General features: G+C 35.6%; 1 protein-coding gene across 1 annotated transcript in view; it reads left to right on the forward strand.

The window, feature by feature from the left end:
- The window catches only part of BLTP3B (bridge-like lipid transfer protein family member 3B), a 100,824-nt gene that overhangs the window by 64,556 nt on the left and 16,391 nt on the right, over nt 1–19,877 (forward strand). Inside the window, exons 13-17 of the mRNA XM_065887279.1 lie at nt 4,938–5,131; nt 6,588–8,086; nt 8,447–8,622; nt 12,452–12,594; nt 13,267–13,417. Coding sequence (XP_065743351.1) covers nt 4,938–5,131; nt 6,588–8,086; nt 8,447–8,622; nt 12,452–12,594; nt 13,267–13,417 — 2,163 coding nt within the window. The remainder of the gene's footprint in view (nt 1–4,937; nt 5,132–6,587; nt 8,087–8,446; nt 8,623–12,451; nt 12,595–13,266; nt 13,418–19,877) is intronic.

Below are 19,877 nucleotides of genomic sequence, written 5' to 3' on the forward strand. Positions count from 1 at the left end.
GGCCTTCAGTAGTTGCGGCACACGGGCTCAGTAGTTGTGGCTCGCAGACTCTAGACCACAGGCTCAGTAGTTGTGGTGCATGGGCTTAGTTGCTCCACGGCACATAGGATCTTCCCAGACCAGGTATCGAACCTGGGTCCCCTGCATTGGCAGGCAGATTCTTAACCAGTGCGCCACCAGGGAAGTCCCAAGAAGGTAAAGTTTTTGAAGGTTGCTTCTTGCTGACTGTAACAATAGGAAAAGAAATCAAAACAATACCTCTTATTTATACAGTGAGTTTTAGATTAAACTGTATACATTTTTTTTTTTTTCGGTATGTGGGCCTCTCACTGTTGTGGCCTCTCCCGTTGCGGAGCACAGGCTCTGGACGCGCAGGCTCAGCGGCCATGGCTCACAGCCCAGCTGCTCCGCAACATGTGGGATCTTCCCGGACCGGGGCATGAACCCGTGTCCCTTGCATCGGCAGGCGGACTCTCAACCACTGCTCCACCAGAGAAGCCCTGCATACTTTTTCTTTAACATCTTTATTGGAGTACAATTGCCTTACAATGGTGTGTTAGTTTCTACTGCATAACAAAGTGAATCAGCTATACATATACATATATCCCTATATCTCCTCCCTCTTGCATCTCCCTCCCACCTTTCCTATCCCACCCCTCTAGGTGGTCACAGAGCACTGAGCTGATCTCCCTGTGCTATGCGGCTGCTTCCCACTAGCCGTCTGTTTTACATTTGGTAGTGTATATATGTCCATGCCACTCTCTCACTTCATCCCAGCTTAGCCTTCCCCCTCCCTGTGTCCTCAAGTCCATTCTCTACATCTGCATCTTTATTCCTGTCCTGCCCCTAGGTTCTTCAGAATCTTTTTTTTCTTTAGATTCCATATATATGTGTAAGCATATGGTATTTCTTTTTCTCTTTCTGACTTATTTCACTCTGCATGACAGACTCTAGGTCCATCCACCTCACTATAGATAACTCAATTTCATTTCTTTTTATGGCTGAGTAATATTCCATTGTGTATATGTGCCACATCTTCTTTAGCCATTCATCTATCGAAGGACCAATCCAAGATAGGTTGCTTCCATGCCCTGACTATTGTAAATAGAGCTGCAGTGAACATTGCGGTACATGACCCTTTTTGAATTATGGTTTTCTCAGGGTATATGCCGAGTCGTGGGATTGCTGGGTCATATGGTAGTTCTAGTTTTAGTTTTTTAAGGAATCTCCATACAGTTCTCCAAAGTGGCTGTATCAATTTACATTCCCACCAGCAGTGCCAGAGGGTTCCCTTTTCTCCACACCCTCTCCAGCATTTATTATTTGTAGATTTTTAGATGATGGCCATTCTGACTGGTGTGAGGTGATACCTCATTGTAGTTTTGATTTCCATTTCTCTAATGATTAGTGATGTTGAACATCCTTTCATGTGTTTGTTTGCAATCTGTATATCTTCTTTAGAGAAATGTCTGTTTAGGTCTTCTGCACATTTTTGAATTGGGCTGTTTGTTTTTTTGATATTGAGCTTCATGAGCTGCTTGTAAATTTTGGAGATTAGTCCTTTGTCTGTTGCTTCATTTACAATTTTCTCTCCCATTCTGAGGGTTGTCTTTTCATCTTGTTTATGTTTTCCTTTGCTCTGCAAAACCTTTTAAGTTTCATTAGGTCCCATTTGTTTATTTTTGTTTTTATTTCCATTCCTCTAGGAGGTGTGTCAAAAAGGATCTTGCTGTGATTTATGTCATAGAGTGTTCTGCCTATGTTTTCCTCTAAGAGTTTTATAGTGTCTGGCCTTACATTTAGCTCTTTAATCCATTTTGAGTTTATTTTTGGGTATGGTGTTAGGGAGTGTTCTAATTTCATTCTTTTACATGTAGCTGTCCAGTTGTCCCAGCACCACTTAGTGAAGAGGTTGTTTTTTCTCCATTGTATACTCTTGCCTCCTTTATCAAAAATAAGGTGACCATAGGTGTGTGGGTTTATCTCTGGGCTTCCTATCCTGTTCTATTGATCTGTATTTCTGTTTTTGTGCCAGTACTGTCTTGATGATTGTAGCTTTGTAGTATGGTCTGAAGTCAGGGAGCCGGATTCCTCCAGCTCCATTTTTCGTTCTCAAGATTGCTTTGGCTATTCGGGGTCTTTTGTGTTTCCATATAAATTGTGACATTTTTTGTTCTAGTTCTGTGAAAAATGCCCTTGGTAGTTTGATACGGATTGCATTGAATCTGTAGATTGCTTTGGGTAGTAGAGTCATTTTCACAGTGTTGATTCTTCCAATCCAAGAACATGGTATATATCTCCATCTGTTTGTGTCATCTTTAATTTCTTTCATCAGTGTCTTATAGTTGTCTGCATACAGGTCTTTTGTCACCTTAGGTAGTTTTATTCCTACGTATTTTATTCTTTTTTTTGCCGTGGTAAATGGGAGTGTTTCCTTAATTTCTTTTTCAGTTTTTTCATCATTAGTGTATAGGAATGCAAGAGATTTCTGTGCATTAATTTTGTATCCTGCTACTAACCAAACTCATTGATTAGCTCTAGTAGTTTTCTGGTAGCATCTTTAGGATTCTCTATGTATAGTATCATGTCATCTGCAGACAATGATAGCTTTACTTCTTCTTTTCTGATTTGGATTCCTTTTATTTCTTTTTCTTCTCTGATTGCTGTGGCTAAAACTTCCAAAACTATATTGAATAAGAGTGGTGAGAGTGGGCATCTTTGTCTTGTTCCTGATATTAGAGGAAATGGTTTCAGTTTTTCACCATTGAGAATGATGTTGGCTGTGGGTTTGTCATATATGGCCTTTATTATGTTGAGGAAAGTTCCCTCTATGCCTACTTTCTGGAGAGTTTTTATCATAAATTGGTGTTGAATTTTGTTGACAGCTTTTTTCTGCATGTATTGAGATGATCATATGGTTTTTCTCCTTCAGTTTGTTAATACGGTGTATCACATTGATTGATTTGCATATATCGAAGAATCCTTGCATTACTGGAATAAACCCCACTTGATATTGGTGTATGATCCTTTTAATGTGCCATTGGATTCTGTTTGCTAGTATTTTGTTGAGGATTTTTGCATCTATGTTCATCAGTGCTATTGGCCTGTAGTTTTCTTTCTTTGTCACATCTTTGTCTGGTTTTGGTATCAGGGTGATGGTGACCTCGTAGAATGAGTTTGGGAGTATTCCTCCCTCTGCTATATTTTGGAAGAGTTTGAGAAGGATAGGTGTTAGCTCTTCTCTAAATGTTTGACAGAATTCACCTGTGAAGCCATCTGGTCCTGGGCTTTTGTTTCTTGGAAGATTTTTAATCACAGTTTCAATTTCAGTGCTTGTGATTGGTCTGTTTATATTTTATATTTCTTCCTGGTTCAGTCTCAGAAGGTTGTGCTTTTCTAAGAATTTGTCCATTTCTTCCAGGTTGTCCATTTTATTGGTGTATAGTTGCTCGTAGTAATCTCTCATGATCCTTTGTATTTATGCAGTATCAGTGGTTACTTCTCCTTTTTCATTTCTAATTCTTTTGATTTGAGTCTTCTTCCTTTTTTTTTGATGAGTCTGGCTAATGGTTTATGAATTTTATTTATCTTCTCAAAGAATCAGCTTTTAGTTTTATTGTTGTTTGCTATTGTTTCCTTCATTTCTTTTTCATTTATTTCTGATCTGATCTTTATCATTTCTTTCCTTCTGCTAACTTTGGGGTTTTTTTGTTCTTCTTTCTCTAATTGCTTTAGGTGTAAGTTTAGGTTGTTTATTTGAAACATTTCTTATTTCTTGAGTTAGGTTTGTATTGCTATAAACTTCCCTCTTAGAACTGTTTTTGCTGTATGTCATAGGTTTTGGGTTGTCGTGTTTTCATTGTCATTTGTTTCAAGGTATTTTTTGATTTTGTCTTCGATGTCTTCAGTGACCTCTTGGTTATTTAGTAGTGTGTTGTTCAACCTCCATGTGTTTGTATTTTTGCAGATATTTTCTGTAATTAATATCTAGTCTCATAGCGTTGTGGTCAGGAAAGATACTTGATAGGATTTCAATTTTCTTCAATTTATGAAGGCTGGATTTGTGACCCAAGATATGATCTATCCTGGAGAATGTTCCATGAGTGCTTGAGAAGAAAGTGAATTCTGTTGGTTTTGGATGGAATGTCCTATAAATATCAATTAAGTCCATCTCGTTTAATGTATCATTTAAAGCTTGTGTTTCCTTATTTATTTTCATTCTGGATGATCTGTCCATTGGTGAAAGTGGGTTGTTACAGTCCCCTACTATGATTGTGTTACTGTTGATTTCCCCTTTTATGGCTGTTAGCATTTGCCTTATGTTTTGAGGCGCTCCTATGTTGGGTGCATAAATATTTATAATTGTTATATCTTCTTCTTGGATTGATCCCTTGATCATTATGTAGTGTCCTTCTTTGTCTCTTGTAGTAGTCTTTATTTTAAAGTCTATTTTGTCTGATATGAGAATTGCTACTCCAGCTTTCTTTTGATTTCCATTTGCATGGAATATCTTTTTTCATCCCCTCACTTTCAGTCAGTATATGTCCTTAAATCTGAAGTGGGTCTCTTGTAGACAGCATATATACAGGTCTTGTTTTTGTATCCAGTCAGCCAGTCTATGTCTTTTGTCTGGAGCATTTAATTTATTTACATTTAAGGTAGTTATCTATATGTACCTGTTACCATTTTCTTAATTGATTTGCATTTAAACTGCATATTTTTCCATTAGTGAAGCAATGAACGATGTTCTCTGTCTCTCCAAATGTGTTTGCTATCATCTACATGTAGTATCACTTTAATTTTGTAAATACCATTGCAAAATCTTTTAATCTTAATTTAAGAAGAATAAAACTTGGTTAAAATGCATTTTCTTTTCTCAGGGAAGATTTAAAACTATCAGTTTATTAAAAATCTTTAAAAATTTTTTTTCTCCACAGTTCCATCTCCCAACCTTTATAGCCAGCTGAATGCACTACAGTTTACTGTGGATGAAAGAAGTATTCTATGGTTAAATCAGTTTCTGTTGGATTTGAAACAGAGTCTTAATCAGTTTATGGCTGTGTACAAGTTGAATGACAATTCAAAATCTGATGAGCATGTTGATATTCGAGTTGATGGCTTAATGCTAAAGGTACCATATAAACAAGTGGCTGTGAGAACAAAACCATTTTTACAGAAGAAAAGTTATTTCCAGGATTTAAGATGGGTGCTCAAATATAAGTCACTTCATTGCAATATTAATTTTGATTTTGAAATTTGAATTTTAATTTCAGTTTTCAATTATGGAAGCTTTAAGAGACTGCTTCCCCACCCTTCTCCACCCCTTCTTTCTCTACTTTTCTTCCTTTTCTTTCCCCCTGCTCATCCATTTAGAGGTAAGCAGTAGAAATAAATTTAAATGTCTTTTTTCTTCTACTTCTTACTGGAGCTCATCCATTTGGAGGTAAGCAGTAGAAGTAAATTTAAATATCTTTTTTTTTCCTACTTCTTGCTGGAGCTGATAAAATTTTTTTAAGAAGGGTAAATAACACAGTGACACTTCTAAGTTATATCTGGGTTTTATTTGTTACATTTATTCTGTTATTAATATCCAAAGATATTAGAAAGTTGTGTTTTATTATAGCCAAGTAGTTGATAATCAGAATTCCATGGATATTTAAACTTTAAAGGAAGGAAGCTAAAAAAAAAAAGCAAAAACATATAATGTAGTAAATAGAATAAGATTTGGGCATGGATGAATATTTCAGTTTCTAGCTCTGTTGCTGGTAGCCTAAATTTACATACCCTTAATTTCTTCTCTGTAAAATGAGATTAATAATACTCAACGGTTGCATTGCAGAAATGTTTTAAAGATCGTTTCAAAGACCTTAAAATATTCAATATAAAGAGACACACTTTATAACATTTATAATTATAATTTAAAACACAATTACAGAATGATCTTTACATTTTGTGAATATGGGCAGTTTGAGTTTTAAAACCAGTCAGTTTGAACTCTTTGTTGTGAATATTTTGAGGACTGGGCTTAATTATCTGTAGAAAATAATTTTACTAAATCGTTTGACCTATACTCCTGAGTTTATTTTATTAATAGTTTTATCCCAGAAAAGTGATTCTATTGACAGTTATCCAGTCATTCCTTTTACTTATCTAGTCATCCTCCAAATTGCTTGCATTTAAAATATCGTAACAAAAAATTATCTTTTCCAAACTTTGTGCTTTCTTATTTACTCAGGGAGTATATATACTCAGGGCATAGTAAGCATTTAATAATTGATTCAATTCAGTTTTGTTCCTTTTATTTTGTGATATATTGTCTACAAATATGTATATGTATGTTATGTACTTTATTCATTATTTATTGGTCTTTTTCCTTTGGTTCTTTTCTTAGTTGTTAATCATTTAAGCCTTTTTCATTTGGTTTAATAAGATTTGGGAGGGAGAGTATTTTATGTCAAGATAGAAAATTAGTGTTTTGGGGCAAAATGTCAAAAAGAATTCCTGAACCAAGTCATGCTCTTGATTATTTTATCTTCAAGATATATGGATTTGTAAGTCAGACTAGATTAATGTTTTTTCTCTTCTAGTTTGTCATTCCTTCTGAAATGAAATCTGAATGTCATCAAGATCAACCACATGCAATTTCTATTCAGAGTTCAGAAATGATTGCTACAAATACAAGATACTGTTCAAACTGTCGACATTCTGATTTAGAAGCTTTGTTTCAAGACTTCAAAGATTGTGATTTTTTCAGTAAAACATATACCAGTTTCCCCAAATCTGGTGACAATTTTAATCTTCTGCATCCAATCTTCCAGAGACATGCTCATGAACAAGATACCAAACTGCATGAAGTTTATAAAGGAAATGTTACTCCTAAGTTGAATAAATACACTCTTAAAACTTCTGCTGCCACAGATGTTTGGGCTGTGTACTTTTCTCAATTTTGGATAGATTATGAAGGGATGAAAAGTGGAAAAGGACGACCAATAAATTTTGTAGATTCTTTCCCTCTTTCCATCTGGATTTGTCAACCAAAAAGGTATGCACTGTCACAAAAATTGCTGCAGACTTGTAATCAGATATCTCTAAATACCTCACAAAGTGAGTCTAGTGATCTGACTGGCCGATGGAAGCGGAAAAAGCTCTTGAAGGAGTATTATAGTACAGAGTCTGATCCCTTGACAAATGGTAGTCAGAAACCTTCAGATACATTTTTAAGATTTTCCTCTTCATCATCAGATGCAGATATTCATGTCCTGGTTCACATTCATAAACATGTCAGTATGCAGATCAATCACTACCAGTATCTGCTCCTGCTTTTCCTCCATGAGTCACTTATTTTGCTTTCAGAGAATTTAAGGAAAGATGTAGAAGCTGTGACTGGCAATCCAGCTAGTCAGACATCCATTTGTATTGGAATTTTACTTAAAAGTGCGGAAGTGGCTCTTTTGCTTCATCCAGTAGATAAAGCAAATAGTCTTAAGTCTCCTGTTTCTGAAAGTGTGAGTCCAGTGGTTCCTGATTATTTGCCTACAGAAAGTGGAGAATTTTTGTCTTCAAAAAGAAAACAAGTTAATAGTGGTATAAAACAAATTAGAAGTGTAACTGTTAATCACATGTCAGACAACAGATCTATGAGTATTGACCTTAGCCATGTCCCTTTGAAGGATTCTTTGCTTTTTAAATCAGCTAGTGATACAAATCTGCAGAAAGGTATTTCTTTTCTGGATTATTTATCAGATAAAAATTTAGGGAAAATAAGCGAAGATGAAAGTAGTGGAATTGTTTGCAAAAGTGGCTCAGGAGAAATTGGATCAGAAACAAGTGGCAAAAAGGATTCGTCTTATACAGATTCAAATAGTGTCTTAAACTACAGAGAAGACTCAAGTATCCTGTCATTTGATAATGGTGGTAATCAGAACATACTTTCAAATAGTTTAACTAGTAAAGGAAATGAAACCATAGAGTCAATCTTTAAAGCTGAAGATTTGCTTCCAGAAACAGTTTCACTCTCTGAGAACATGGAAATCAGTAAAGAAGAAGCACCCACAGTCAGAACACTTACATCACAGTCATCTTTAAGGTAACAACTGACTGTTAGAATTTGGGGTGGGGGGTTTGTTTTATTTGTATGTGTGTGTGTGTGTTTTATTTGTGTGTGTGTGTGTGTGTATTTGTGTGTGTGTGTGCGTGCGTGCACATGCATGTGCATGTACTTATGAGTATATTTTGGCTTTGGACAGAAAACCATGATAAATATGGCATTGTTAGAGTTAACACATGGAAGAGTAGAGTTTTCAAAATATGAAAATACTTTAAGCTTATATAATTTTAAAAATTGTGTATACTATATAAATATATATTTATTTTGTTTGAAGTATTCTTTAGAAAGAATTCTTTTCCTTTTATGTGATGATTTTCTGATAATTTTGTTTGTTAACAGTAGAAAGCCTAAGGAACGTTGCCCACCCAACATGGCTCCGCTCTCTGTTTCTTACAAGAACATGAGAAGAAGCCCCTCACAAACCTCACTGGATACCATTTCACTTGACAGCATGATATTGGAAGAACAGTTGTTAGAAAGTGATGGAAGTGATAGTCATATATTTTTGGAAAAAGGTAAAGCAATACAGTTTAAGAATTCATATTATATATACACAAATCTTAGAAGTAGTATTTAAGTTTTTAAATTTATATTCAGTAATCAATCACAGCCCAAAAAGACTTATTTATTTACACACACATACATGCACAATACAAAGAGCATTGTACCTAACTTTCTAATGGTTGTTTCATTGCTTCTTTTGACCAGATACTCCTTCCTTTTTATGGACAACATCCAGCAATTATTTATATACAGTCATTTAGATCATAAAGCAGACAACATTAATTCTACTAGCCTCTATCACAGGGACTCCTATATCTGGAATTTTGATTAGGTAGGCTTAATTTGCATGATGAATTCTCAACTATGTGGTCCTATGACTGGAATTTTTCCAGACTGGATCTGTTGATTCCCATAACCAGAATTCTCTTTCATGCGTGATAGTGTATGATGGAACTACATGATTCCCCTATTTTATTCAGAAGCAACTAATGCCCTAGTACAGACCACCAGGAATGACTTAGTATTAGGTGCATCCCCATCACTAAGGCATTGGGGACTTTGTGAACAGGAACAAAACCATGGACCATAGCCAGAGAATAGTTGCCACAGACCCTAAAGCATAAGAGACCAGAGGCAAATGTGAATTACTTTGTATATGAAGAGTAATAAACCTATTGATGTAGTTGAAAACAGCTTAGGAAAGGAAAGGCTCATAGCTTTAGAAACTGAAGCTTAGAGAAATGAATATACAGTCAGGAAGTAATAGAGGCAGATTTGGAACTCAGCTAGTCTGACTCAGGAACCTCAGTTTTTAACCAACCAGTATGCTATGCTAGTACCCCAGACTTGGGAAATGATTACTATATGTAAACTAAAAGCCTTAACCCAACACTTTTATAGGCAATTCATAGCAAACCCCTTTCCAGCATACTTTACCAGTTAAATGTAGACAAGTTACTGGTATGGGTCAAAAAATCTATTCTAGATTCACAGATAGCTCTATTGCCTACTTCCCTTGCCCCCTTATGGCTTAAAATTCTACTTTAATAGAGGATTTCTGTTTTGTGATCAAATGATGCTTCAAAAACAGTTCCTGGGCTTCCCTGGTGGCACAGTGGTTGAGAGTCTGCCTGCCGATGCTGGGGACACGGGTTCGTGCCCCAGTCTGGGAAGATCCCACATACCGCGGAGCGGCTGGGCCTGCGCGTCCGGAGCCTGTGCTCCGCAACAGTGAGAGGCCCGCGTACCGCGAAAGAAAAAAAAAAAAAAAAAAAAAAAAACAGTTCCTGTAGAAAATATCTCTACTTACTCGTAAAAAGCATCAGTGATTTTCTTCTTATTTCTGAAAATTAAATAGTTAATAAAAGTGACTACCACTCAATGTGGAGAACTTGGAAAATATAAACAACTACAGTTTGGAAAATAAAATAACCCAAAAGTCCCACAATCTAGAGATATCGATTATAATTTATCTTATAAATGTATATATATATATGTATGTATTCACATATATGTATATTTGGTATTATATCACATATATGGTTTTTCAACCTGCTTTTTATCACTTGTCTATATTAACTTGTCATAAGAATGTACCCTCACCTTTTAATTGTTTCCCTGATACTGGATGTTTAGATTGTTTATAGTTTTTTCACAGCTATAAAATGCTATAATTATATCATTGTTCATAAATTTTTGTCTTCATTTCTAATAACTGTCTTAGAATAGATTCCAGCAGTAGGCTGTTTTTAGGTTCTTGAAAAATACAAGGACATTAATTTTGTGTGTAACACTTAGACGATATGTGACTGTACATTCATTATTCTCCTGAACTGTAATAATTTTCTGTCAAAGGAATTGATTTTCATTGGGAAAAGACTTGTTTTTTCTGAGTTCTCTTTTGTTTTGTTTTAATTTTACAAAAAATATATGAATACTTTCTCTTTAAAAAAAATCAGATGTCATGGGGATATCTAGAATATCACTTTAATACCACCCTTATTCTGCCCTGATACCATTCCCCATTCCGGAAGTAACTACCATTGACTTTTGGTATATATTGACATAATTCCAGACCTTTTTCTGTGTGTTTTTATATACATGTACGTTTATACATATGCACACTAATGCACACATATGCATACACATACACATATACATACATAGGTATATTGTGAGTACATATTTTTGAATATACATGCATATTTATAAACAAACAAATGTGTAGCTCGAGTACCGCTCCACCACAGGCTTCTAACTAGTCTCCCCAATTCTCTTCTTGTCAATTTCTTGTTCATACTTCATTCCACTGGCAGAATATTCTTTTAAAAATGTATATACTATCATGTCAATTTCCATTTTAGTCCTGATAACTTCTAACAACTATAAGGCTATTAAGTTTAAAAAACTTAACATTACTGACAGTTGCTCCATGTGATATGGCCCCAGCTTACCTTTTCTGCTGTTTTCCCATGTGCTTACTACACTTTAATTATACTATAGTATATTTGTCTTTCTGTCAATCTCTTCACTATGACAAACTTCTTTAGCCTTTGTACCTGTGCCTAGAGTGTTCTTTTTTCTTTCTGTTTACTTTAGCTTAAATATTATTTTATCTGTGAAATCTTAACCTCTGGCAATGTTAGGAATTCCTGTGAAATGGGAGTTTATTATCTCCTCATACCACGATTGTGTTTATGCATTTTCCCTGGCCCTAAAAATCATTTTATTCACCCATTCAATAAATAATTTATTGAGCACATACTGTTTTGTCAGGCACTGGGTTAGAACCTAATTATATAGTAGTAAATATAATAATAAAAAATTATTACAAAGAAAGACAAATACTATATGATGTCACTCATATGTGAGATATATTTTTTAAAAAACCCAAATGAAAACAGAACAAAAACAAGCTTATAGATACAGAAAACAGATTGGTGGTTACCAGAGGGTAAGGGAGTAGGGGAATGGTCAGAATGGATGAAGGGGATCAATTGTATGGTTATGGATGGTAAACTAGACTTTTGGTGGTGATCACTTTGTAGTGTATACAGATAACAAATTATAATGTACATCTGAAAAGAAAGAAATTTTTAACCAGCTACTTGCAAGCTGCATTCAGCAGACTGTTCTTTCAGTGAATGGAAGTGATACTCATTCTATAATGCATGCACTGAAGTGTTATGAAGACATAACAAAGATGTTTCTAACAACAACAACAGCAACAAAGTAAAGCTTTGTAAAATACTATCGCTTAAGCAAAAGGATAGTATTTTTTTAAAGTATTGATGTGTTATGGACACAAAAATTTTTTTAAATTGCCTTTTACCACAGACAGTTTGAGAAATATTGAAATATAGCATGTTGAGAAATTAAGGCAGGTCGATAAGGATGGAGAACAATCACATTGACAGTAGTAGCATTAACTTCATGTAGATGAAGAACCGTAGGATACTGAAAAGGGAAATGAAGTGGTCAGACTGGGACCACTGAATGTTGGGTAGAATAGAGGAGGCAAAGCTGGCTGACCAGGAACCTGCTAGTAACGCCAGCACCACACCTGCAATGGGAAGAACACAGATTGTGGTCGGCTGTGGTAGATTTCTTTTCATACTGTCTAAGTTTAGGGTTTAGTATCTCTAATGTTTTATTGTGGAAAGTTATTTCTTATTATTTGCTAACTAACCACAGTTTAGTTTTTCTTTGCTTATTGTCTTTTAAACATGGCTGTGCTTGAGAAAGTGTTGAAGAAATAATGTTTTGGTTAGATAAATGTAACATTGTTGGACCATGTGTAAACTGATTTTAATTTAGTAGTTTATTTCTGTATTATTTCAGGTATTAAAAAGAACTCAACTACAAATTACCAGAGCCCAGCAGATCGGGCAAATGCCAGTGAAAACCTACAGAATTATAGTGAAACCTCTCCAGATGCCATCAGTACAAATTCAGAGGGTGCTCAAGAAAATCATGACGACCTGGTAATCTTTTGAGACATTCTATGAAGAGAAATGCCACCAACTTTATCTCATATTCAATATGTACACATTTAAAGACATTAATATGTAAAATGAATTGACTTAGATTGTGGGTGATTTACTTTGCTCTTTCTACTCTTGAAAGTTTTCCTTTGGTCTTACTGAATCATTTTTTTCTGAATTTCACTTTTGTAAATTTTTTTTTTTGTATTGAGGGAAGGTTCTATGTTTCTTTTTTCAATTCTTTATATTTTGATCTTAGTTCAATTTAAATACACTTTGAGAAAGTTTGATAGTAGAGATGATGGTCAGTCCTTACGAAGGGCTGTCTACAAAAGAAATGTTACTGGTTTATTTTAAGCCATCTTCACCCAGTGAAATATTCTTATGGATGACTTAGAAAATAAGTTCAGCATTTAGTGAAAATAACTTCACACAGAAATGTCATATAATTAATCTTTGTGACCTAAAAATAGTCTCTTGACTAAGTAGGAAGAAAGGAAGTGGAAGTTTATCACTGTAGTGCAATAACTGCTTTCTGTTGATCACAAATATATTTTTGGTTTATTAAGTCACAGTTGTATTTTTAGAGGTTATAGTAGTTTCCTGTGTTATTTCCTAAATTTTGTTTTAAATTATTTGGTATACTAATATTATTTATGCAATCCTTATTAGATGTCAGTTGTGGTGTTTAAAATTATTGGTGTTAATGGAGAAATTGACATCCGAGGGGAAGATATGGCAATCTGTCTTCAAGTAGACCAAGTGACACCAGATCAGTTAGGCAATATCAGTCTACGACATTACCTTTCTAATCGTCCAGTAGGTAAGACTTTAACGTGATTTAAACTTTTTTTTTTAATTTAATTTTTAAAAATTAATTAATTAATTTTTGGCTGAGTTGAGTCTTTGTTGCTGTGCGGGGGCTTTCTCTAGATGTGGCGAGAGGGGGCTGCTCTTTGTTGCGGTGCGCGGGCTTCTCATTGCGGTGGCTTCTCGTTGTGGAGCACGGGCTTTAGGCATGCGGGCTTCAGTCGTTGTGGCTTATAGGCTCAGTAGTGGAGCATGGACTTAGCTGCTCCACGGCATGTGGGATCTTCCTGGACCAGGGCTTGAACCCGTGTCCCCTGCATTGGCAGGTGGATTCCTAAGCACTGTGCCACCAAGAAAGCCTAAACTTGTTTTGTTTTTACCCATATGATTTATCAGCAATTCTGTCTTTGATATAAATGCATTCACAGAAAATGACATTTATTTATAATAATGCAAGAGATTTGTTCTTTTAGATTACCATATTTCAATAAAGTACTTTAAGTTATTAGAAACATAACCTGTTGAAGAAGTACTTCCTCATTTCTCTTTGTTTCTGCTGTTAAGTTTCATCTTTTACTTTTTCAATTGTCTCATTCTTTGAGATGATAGGTCTGAGAAAACTAAAATCTTTTCTGTATTAAAAGAGTGATAGGGGCTTCCCTGGTGGCACCGTGGTTGGGAGTCCGCCTGCCGACACAGGGGACACGGGTTCGTGCCCTGGTCCGGGAATATCCCACATACCATGGAGCAGCAGGGCCCGTGAGCCATGGCCGCTGAGCCTGCGCGTCCGGAGCCTGTGCTCCGCAACAGAAGAGGCCACAGCAGTGAGAGGCCCGCATACCGCAAAAAAAAAAAAAAAAAAAAAAAAAGAGTGATAAAGTAATCCTAAAAGGTCAAAGTTAGTTCTACACTAGAATAAGTGTCAATTTTTGTATTCCATTATCTTGCTTATAAGCAAACATTTTCTGAGTCTGGCATGTTACTTGATATTTGGTAAAATCACATATCCTGTTCTTGTGGTTTTTCATTCTAAGATCAACACATTCACTTAGACATAGAGGGATATAAGCAACAAAATACACAGTGTATGATGAGGAATACCACATTAAACCATCCCTTTCTCAAACTTTATGTGGAATTATCACTCACGGTTTTCAGTTATTTAAAGAAATGAATTTATTAAAATAGTTATACTAAGAAATTTAAACGACAATATTCTTTTGAAAAGTCACTGAGCTGCAATATTTTTCTTTGCTATATACACAGAATGCTATATCTGATATATAACATGTTGAAATACATATAGTCCTGCATGATATCAAATAAGTATGCTATCACCTCACATCCTGGGAATTGCAAGTAATTTGTCTATAAACCAGCATCATAGAAAAAAATTGGCTCCTGGCTTTTTTCTGTGTGTAGGCCTTGCAGTTTACAATGTATCTCCTAAAAAAAAATGCAAGAATTTCATATTAGCAAGTGTAAATCCCAATAGCATACAAAATGGAGGAAGATAAGTATATAGTTGGAAAGGTTTTGTAGTCAATGAAAAATCAACAAAAAAAGATTGAACATAAAATTTCAAGAGCTAGACCCTATGCTATACCCAACACAAACACTTTTTTGCACAGTTTTTTACTCCTTTTTATAGCCCACTTATTACCATGGCCCACTTATTACTTTGTTTCATGTTGTTCCTGACTGCAGAAATCATTTTGAAATGCCTTATATGTATGGGTTATACAGTCAGTGCTGTCTAATACCTTATTTTTTCACAGCTGTCTTGGTTGTTTAAAAATAAACAAAATAACAAGAAAGAAAGGAAAGGAAAGGGAAAGGGAATAAAGGGAAAAGGAGAAAAAAATAGCTTGAACATTTAAAACATTAATAAGCCATATGAACAAAGATTGTATTTGATCTACAGTTTATATACACTGTCACTCTGACATGAACAGTTAAAATTGCAAAGTTGGGGCTTCCCTGGTGGCGCAGTGGTGGAGAGTCCGCCTGACGATGCAGGGGCCGCGGGTTCGTGCCCCGGTCCGGGAGGATCCCACATGCCGCGGAGCGGCTGGGCCTGTGAGCCATGGCCGCTGAGCCTGCGCGTCTGCTCCGCAACGGGAGAGGCCACAGCAGTAGAGGCCCGCGTACCACAAAAAAAAGAAAAAAAATTGCAAAGTTGTTTTGCTTTTGTTTGTTTTTGTTTTTCTATAATGGGTGGACTTTGGATTCTTTTAATAGGAAGACCTTAATGTAAGTTTCATGGCATAAAAGGTAATAAGCAGGAGTGATTTTTGACTTAAGGAGAATTTTGTTTTGTTTTACCCCTGTTCTAAATACTCTTTTTCGTTTGAAATTACTTATGGCTCTCAGCTCCCTGGAGTGAGTAGTGTGTATGTGTGTCTGTGTGTATGTTTGTGTGTAGATAGACTTATATAGATATACAGATAGATAAAAGGCAAAATAAAATCACATTTACCAAGTTGTTTTCAGTTGCTCTTACTGTTAAGTAGACAAGTTAGTTAACTCTTGTTTTTCTTGGTACAGGAAAAAACACTAACCATGATCAGTTTGTGACCATTTCTTTTACCTTCTATTTAAAAAAATTAAAATATCTAGTTCTTAATTGTTAAAAGAATTCTTTGGGAGTCTTTTTTTTTGGCAGCTAAGTCCCACGTGGACCACCAGGGAATTCCCTAGGAGTATTTTTAATCTTTTCTAGTATCTATACCATTTATTTATTTTGAATTGTTAATAAATAGTGCTAACATTAATTAAATATCAATTTTTATCTGAAACAAAAGTTTTAAAAACAACTCTCCACTTTATGTTGCATGTAGAGATCTATCCGTGCTGCATAAATATAAGTATATTTAATTTCTTGCACCTTTCTCCCCTTCATAAATATATATACATTTCACTTCTGTAAGACTAGAGTATTCACACGCATACTGAGGAAAATTAAACATCTTTCCATCATGAATTTGATAAATGGAGTCTTCTTATGAGGGCCCATGGGACAGATAACTTGGACCCTCAATAACTGAAGCAGCTTCACCTTTCCAGAACAGTTTGTTTTTAACTCACAGATTCTATGAATTGTGTGTGAAACTGATCGTATATTTCTTTTTGCTGCTAGGAAGTTATTTTTGGTCTACCTTTGGCACAGAAATTTAAATAATGTGTTTTAAGTGAATAATCTTACTACTTGTCTTTACTTTTCCATTCCCTACTTATTTTTTTCTTTATTTTTTACATCTTTATTGGAGTATAATTGCTTTACAATGGTGTGTTAGTTTCTGCCTTACAACAAAGTGAATCAGTTATACATATGTTCCCATATCTCTTCCCTCTTCCTCTCCCTCCCTCCCACCCTCCCTATCCCACCCCTCTAGGTCCTCACAAAGCACCAAGCTGATCTCTCTGTGCTATGTGGCTGCTTCCCACTAGCTATCTATTTTACGTTTGGTAGTGTATATATGTCCATGCCACTCTCTCACTTTGTCACAGCTTATCCTTCCCCCTCCCCGTGTCTTCAGTTCTCCAGTACGTCTGTGCCTTTATTTCTGTCTTACCCCTAGGTTCTTCATGACATTTATTTTTTCTTAAATTCCATATATATGTGTTAGCATACGGTATTTGTCTTTCTCTTTCTGACTTACTTCACTCTGTATGACAGACTCTAGGTCCATCCACCTCATTACAAATAGCTCAATTTCGTTTCGTTTTATGGCTGAGTAATATTCCATTGTATATATGAGTCACATTTTGTTTATCCATTCATCTGATGATGGACACATAGATTGTTTCCATCTCCTGACTATTGTAAATAGAGCTGCAGTGAACATTTTGGTACATCACTCTTTTTGAATTATGGTTTTCTCAGGGTATATGCCCAGTAGTGGGATTGCTGGGTCATATGGTACTTCTATTTGTAGTTTTTTAAGGAACCTCCATACTGTTCTCCATAGTGGCTGTACCAATTCACATTGCCACCAGCAGTGCAAGAGTGTTCCCTTTTCTCCACACCCTCTCCAGCATTTATTGTTTCTAGAATTTTTTGATGATGGCCATTCTGACTGCTGTGAGATCATATCTTATTGTAGTTTTGATTTGGATTTCTCTAATGATTAATGATGTTGAGCATTCTTTCATGTGTTTGTTGGCAGTCTGTATATCTTCTTTGGAGAAATGTCTATTTAGGTCTTCTGCCCATTTTTGGATTCGGTTGTTTGTTTTTTTGTTATTGAGCTGCATGAGCTGCTTCTTGTAAATTTTGGAGATTAATCCTTTGTCAATTGCTTCATTTGCAAATATCTTCTCCATTCTGAGGGTTGTCTTTTGGTCTTGTTTATGGTTTCCCCTGCTGTACAAAAGCTTTGCAGTTTCATTAGGTCCCATTTGTTTATTTTTCTTTTTATTTCCATTTCTCTAGGAGGTGTGTCACAAAGGATCTTGCTGTGATTTATGTCATAGAGTGTTCTGCCTATGTTTTCCTCCAAAAGTTTGATAGTTTCTGGCCTTACATTTAGGTCTTTAATCCATTTTGAGCTTAGTTTTGTGTATGGTGTCAGGGAGTGATCTAATTTCATACGTTTAAATGTACCTGTCCAGTTTTCCCAGCACCACTTATTGAAGAGGCTGTCCTTTCTCCACTGTACATTCCTGCCTCCTTTATCAAAGATAAGGTGACCATATGTGTGTGGGTTTATCTCTGGGCTTTCTATCTTGTTCCATGGATCTATATTTCTGTTTTTGTACCAGTACCATATGATCTTGATTACTGTAGCTTTGTAGTATAGTCTGAAGTCAGGGAGCCAGATACCTCCAGCTCGGTTTTTCGTTCTCAAGATTTCTTTGGCTATTCGGGGTCTTTTGTGTTTCCATACAAATTGTGAAATTTTTTGTTCTAGTTCTTTGAAAAATGCCAGTGGTAGTTTCATAGGGATTGCATTGAATCTGTAGATTGCTTTGGGTAGTAGAGTCATTTTCACAATGTTGATTCTTCCAATCCAAGAACATGGTATATCTCTCCATCTATTTGTATCATCCTTAATTTCTTTCATCAGTGTCTTATAATTTTCTGCATACAGGTCTTTTGTCTCCTTAGGTAGGTTTATTCCTAGATATTGTATTCTTTTTGTTGAAATGGTAAATGGGAATGTATTCTTGATTTCACTTTCAGATTATTCATCATTAGTGTATAGGAATGCAAGAGATTTCTGTGCATTAATTTTGTATCCTGCTACTTTACCAAATTCATTGATTAGTTCTAGCAGTTTCTTGGTGGCATCTTTAGGATTCTCTACGTATGGTATCATGTCATCTGCAAACAGTGACAGCTTTACTTCTTCTTTTCCAATTTGGATTCATTTTCTTTCCTTTTCTTCTCTGATTGCTGTGGCTAAAACTTCCAAAACTATGTTGAATAAGAGTGGTGAGAGTGGGCAACCTTGTGGGCAACCTTGTCTTGTTCCTGATCTTAGTGGAAATGTTTTCAGTTTTTCACCATTGAGGACAATGTTGGCTGTGGGTTTGTCATATATGGCCTTTATTATGTTGAGGTAGGGTCCCTCTATGCCTACTTTCCAGAGGGTTTTTGTCGTAAACGGGTGTTGAATTTTGTCGAAAGCTTTCTCTGCATCTATTGAGATGACCATATGGTTTTTCTCCTTCCATTTGTTAATATGGTGTATCACATTGATTGATTTGCGTATATTGAAGAATCCTTGCATTCCTGGAATAAACCCCACTTGATCATGATGTATGATCCTTTTAATGTGCTGTTGGATTCTGTTTGCTAATATTTTGTTGAGGATTTTTGCATCTATGTTCATCAGTGATATTGGCCTGTAGTAGTCATTCTTTGTGACATCCTTGTCTGGTTTTGGTATCAGGGTGATGGTGGCCTCATAGAATGAGTTTCGGAGTGTTCCTCCCTCTGCTATATTTTGGAAGAGTTTGAGAAGGATAGGTGTTAGCTCTTCTCTAAATGTTTGATAGAATTTGCCTGTGAAGCCATCTGGTCCTGGGCTTTTGTTTGTTGGAAGATTTTTAATCACAGTTTCAATTTCAGTGCTTGTGATTGGTCTGTTCATATTTTCTGTTTCTTCCTGATTCAGTCTTGGCAGGTTGTGCATTTCTAAGAATTCCTCCATTTCTTCCAGGTTGTCCATTTTATTGGCATAGAGTTGCTTGAAGTAATTTCTCATGATCTGTTGTATTTCTGCAGTGTCAGTTGTTACTTCTCCTTTTTCATTTCTAATTCTATTGATTTGAGTCTTCTCCCTTTTTTTCTTGATGAGTCTGGCTGGTGGTTTATCAATTTTATTTATCTTCTCAAATAACGGGCTTTTAGTTTTATTGATCTTTGCTATCGTTTCCTTCATTTCTTTTTCATTTATTTCTGATCTGATATTTATGATTTCTTTCCTTCTGCTAACTTTGAGGGTTTTTTGTTCTTTCTCTTCTTG

This window comes from Phocoena phocoena, chromosome 11, assembly GCF_963924675.1.
Source record: "Phocoena phocoena chromosome 11, mPhoPho1.1, whole genome shotgun sequence".
Taxonomy (NCBI): Eukaryota; Metazoa; Chordata; class Mammalia; order Artiodactyla; family Phocoenidae; genus Phocoena; species Phocoena phocoena.